The following is a 4,059-nucleotide window of genomic DNA, read 5'->3' as shown; positions in this document are numbered from 1 at the left end:
AATCTTGTTACAAGTCACACCATAAAAAAACTGACCCAAAAATAAAACTAGGTGAAAAAATTAAACTAGTTACAAGTCACACCATAAAAAAACTGACCCAAAAATAAAACTAGGTGAAAAAATTAAACTAGTTTCAAGTCACACCATAAAAAACTAACTAAAAATAAAACTAGGTGAAAAAGTAATCTTGTTACAAGTCACACCATAAAAAAAAAACTGACCCAAAAAATAAAGCTAGGTGCAAAAAATAATATTTTATGTGAAATGTGTTGGGACAGTAGTTTGTGGGATTAACTAGAACATTGATGATATTTTTCTTTAATATTGTGTGTCTCTGTGACGCACATATGATTATTGATCTTCTAATCAACAAAGTCAGGAATCCACAAGCAAGTTGGTAAATGAACAGTTTAGAAAATTGTGTTTAAAAAAAATGCCAGTAAGATTTACAATCCTAAATCCAAAGATTAAATTGGATTCCAGCTTCCTAGTCATGAAAACTATCATAGTTTTCTAATTGTAACTGATGTTTTGTCAAAAACTGTCAGAATGTACTTGTTTGAAATATCATTAACATGAGTGAATCAAAAAAATAACCTTGAAATAATTTGATCATTATTCAGTAAGTAACCATAAACCTTTCTTTTGTGTGTGTGTTTATGCCTCTAACTTTGTTCACAGATTTCCAAACTTAGATCTAACTGTTCCAGTGTTTAGGTCTTATTTTTCAAAATCTGTATAAAATATCAAAATTTAATATTGTTAAAAGTCCTTTTTTATTCTATCTTATATTTTCACCATATTACTAGGCTAAAGTCAAATCAACCAAAGAACAGATATTCTGATGTGCTTTGTTATGATCATTCTCGAGTCAAGATTTCGTGCCTTGATGGAGATCCAGCTTCTGACTATGTCAATGCAAATTATATAGACGGATACAAACAGAAAAACGCTTTCATCTCTACACAAGGTAAGTAAAATAACATTCGAACACAAGGTATTATAATGGACCCATACTGGCAAGGAAGGTGTTTTTTAATCCTTTTTTCGTGTCAGGTATTTAAGAGTTACACACAGAATTTTACATACATGCTTGATGTTGAAAAATCATGTTAAAGAAAGTGTGGGACAGAATATAGCTTATTTATGTTGCATTTTTAGAAGTTAGTGTACCTTATGTTATACCTGTATTGTGAACTTTCTGTGATGATCTTACTCTGAGACTGAAGTTTTTTATTTTCTTCTGTTTCTCACAGCAGTAAAAGTTGCATGATTTAATCGTGTTGGCAGACACGTACATTAGACCAGTGCTGTCCAGCTCGTGTCCTTAATGGTCAACATGAGACTCCTGTTGAATCTTAAAATATTCTTCATATATATAACTAATTTTTATCATTTCTGGATAATAACTGGTAATTGGGATCTAGTAGCGTGTAAGGGTATTTGAGGGCCTCACATGTGACCCATGGTTTCTTTTATGTTGCTCACCTCTGCCAGAGACTTTAGTTAAAAAAACGTGTTTGAGAGGAACTTGTATGGTCATATGCTACACACAGTTCAACTATATGAATGGTTATAGGGGCAGGAAAACATTAACTTCTTGAAAGTATTAGCAATTTCACAATACATTAGAGTATGGCTTTTTTTTTTATCCTAAAAATTTATCACGGTTATTATAATTCGCATTCCCAAACTTTGAAGTAACCTATACTTTAACATGAGATAGTTGTATGTTCAGTCCCACAAGTAAATGTGTTAATGCAGTAAAAATAACCGTATAAAACTTCCCATTTGTAAGTTTTATTTTGTAATCCAGCGTGGTTCAGTGGCTTCACACTTTAGACTTGGAGTCAAATGGTTGCAAGTTTGAAACTGGTTTGTGCTGTGTCCTTGAAAAGCCACTTTACCCAAATTGTTTCAATCTATCCAGCTGTCTGATGGGTACCAGCTGTTAACTGAGGGGGTGAACTTCCCCGTGGGGCAATGTGTCATCTTTCTCATTCACTTGTGTATATTCAGCTGGAGTTCAACATCGGATCCTGCGTGTGATCTTATTAGTAATCCAACTGTAGTCGAAGAAGCTGGGGTCTGAAGTCCAAGCTGCTAAAACACAAACCACGAGTTCAGTTCACACATCATACTACAGGTCTGACAGAGCATGTTTTCCATTTAACCATATTCAGCTGGAGTTCAACATTGGATCCTGTGTGTGATCTTAGCATGGAGGGACTTGAAGTTTTTTAGTAATCCAACTGTAGTTGAAGAAGCTGGAATCTGAAGTCTAAGCTGCTAAAACACAAACCACGAGTTCAGTTCACACATCATACTACAGGTCTGACAGAGCATGTTTTCCATTTAACCATATTCAGCTGGAGTTCAACATCGGATCCTGTGTGTGATCTTAGCATGGAGGGAGGGACTTGAAGTTTTTTTAGTAATCCAACTGTAGTCGAAGAAGCTGGGGTCTGAAGTCCAAGCTGCTAAAACACAAACCACGAGTTCAGTTCACACATCATACAACAGGTCTGACAGAGCATGTTTTCCATTTAACCTTGATGTGTACGTGTGAAAGGTTGATTGTAAAGAAATATTTAATATCTCAATAGCATTGAAAATATTGTGATTTATAATGTTATTAATTATCTTAAATTACTATATTTTATCATCATAATTCTGTATTTAAGTGTAAAAGAAATGTGAGGCTTAGTTTATTCCTGGAGTTATTAAATATCCTGAATACTGGACAAAGGAAAACCATAGAAACAAATTAGGTGTGTTAAAGTGATGACCTGCAGTTTCTGTATACTATGTCTGTAACGACCTTCACCCATCTAAACTAAGGATGAAAGAACAATAAATGTATTTAATGATGCAGTGATTATCATGATAGTATCGGAGTAATACTTATCTACTTTTTGACTGAATAAAAAGAAAAATTTAACTCAAGATATGAGTTTTTTTTGTTTTTTTTCTCGGTGGTATACGACCTGGAACGAGAAGTTACAGAGAGTTAAAAACTATCAAGGTATTAGATTGAAAATACAGAAAGCTTAATATTTATCTATTATTATTATTAATAGGTGATTTAGATCAGCACTATTAAACAATAAATAATTTATAATCATTTAATGCATCTACTTTTGCTCCAAGCAGTCATCCTTAGCCATAAATGGTTAAAGCTTGTTGTAATAGCACCCAAAAAACATTAGGGATATCCCATCTATCAAGCAAAATCCAAAACGCCGAAGTTAAACAAGGATGTGAGGGTGAATGCTTAAACCCACAACGTCTCACCTCCTACTGCCTCTCGCTGTCTGCAGCCAGATGTGGGAAGGCAGTTACCGTTAAGGTTATTTAAGTATTAAAAGTAGATACAGAATCACCCAAAATTTCTATAGTATAGAACTCCCAACCACCACCCTTATAAAGGTCTTAAAAAATAAAAAAGAAAGTAAGTAACTTATAAATTGTTGAAAATTTATTCAAATATGACACAGGAAAGCTGAGGCAGGCCCAGCTACTTGAAGTTGGTCTTTCCAGTCCCAGCATACTGAATAAAAAAACTGGTTTTATAACTATGTTAGTTATTCAAGGTTACCCTTGATAAACTAACAACCTATACATACACACACACACAAGACCATTATTAAAGTTACCTTGTTTATTCATAATTGTGACTTAGATTCCCAGATGTCTTGAAAATCTACTGGGTGGTAAATATGCAGGTGATACATCATGTTTGAAGTTGTTCTTCCTTTGATTGTTGTGGTTTTGTCACATATTCTGCACATTGGATGGCCATCTTTTATTATATTTCCATTTACTTCTTTTTTTGTAGTGAAAATGCAGCCAAACTGATAATTTTATACTCTTATTTGGAGAACACAACTCGTGTGTTCTGCTTCAGTCGTCATATTGACTTATATGAAGGACACGACTCGGTGTGTTCTGCTTCAGTCGTCGTGTTGACTTGTATGAAGGACACGACTCGGTGTGTTCTGCTTCAGTCGTCGTGTTGACTTGTATGAAGGACACGACTCGGTGTGTTCTGCTTCAGTC

The 4,059-nt window shown here is 34.3% G+C and overlaps 1 protein-coding gene across 1 annotated transcript in view; it reads left to right on the top strand.

Annotated features, from left to right (window-relative positions):
• Positions 1 to 4,059, top strand: part of LOC106474213 (tyrosine-protein phosphatase non-receptor type 9-like) — a 41,754-nt gene that overhangs the window by 28,537 nt on the left and 9,158 nt on the right. The window contains exon 11 of the mRNA XM_022402564.1: positions 810 to 970. Coding sequence (XP_022258272.1) covers positions 810 to 970 — 161 coding nt within the window. The remainder of the gene's footprint in view (positions 1 to 809; positions 971 to 4,059) is intronic.

This window comes from Limulus polyphemus, unplaced genomic scaffold (genome assembly GCF_000517525.1).
Source record: "Limulus polyphemus unplaced genomic scaffold, Limulus_polyphemus-2.1.2 Scaffold6955, whole genome shotgun sequence".
Lineage (NCBI taxonomy): Eukaryota > Metazoa > Arthropoda > Merostomata > Xiphosura > Limulidae > Limulus > Limulus polyphemus.
Note: the sequence above shows the minus strand (reverse complement) of the source record. Positions and strands in the feature narration are given on the sequence as shown.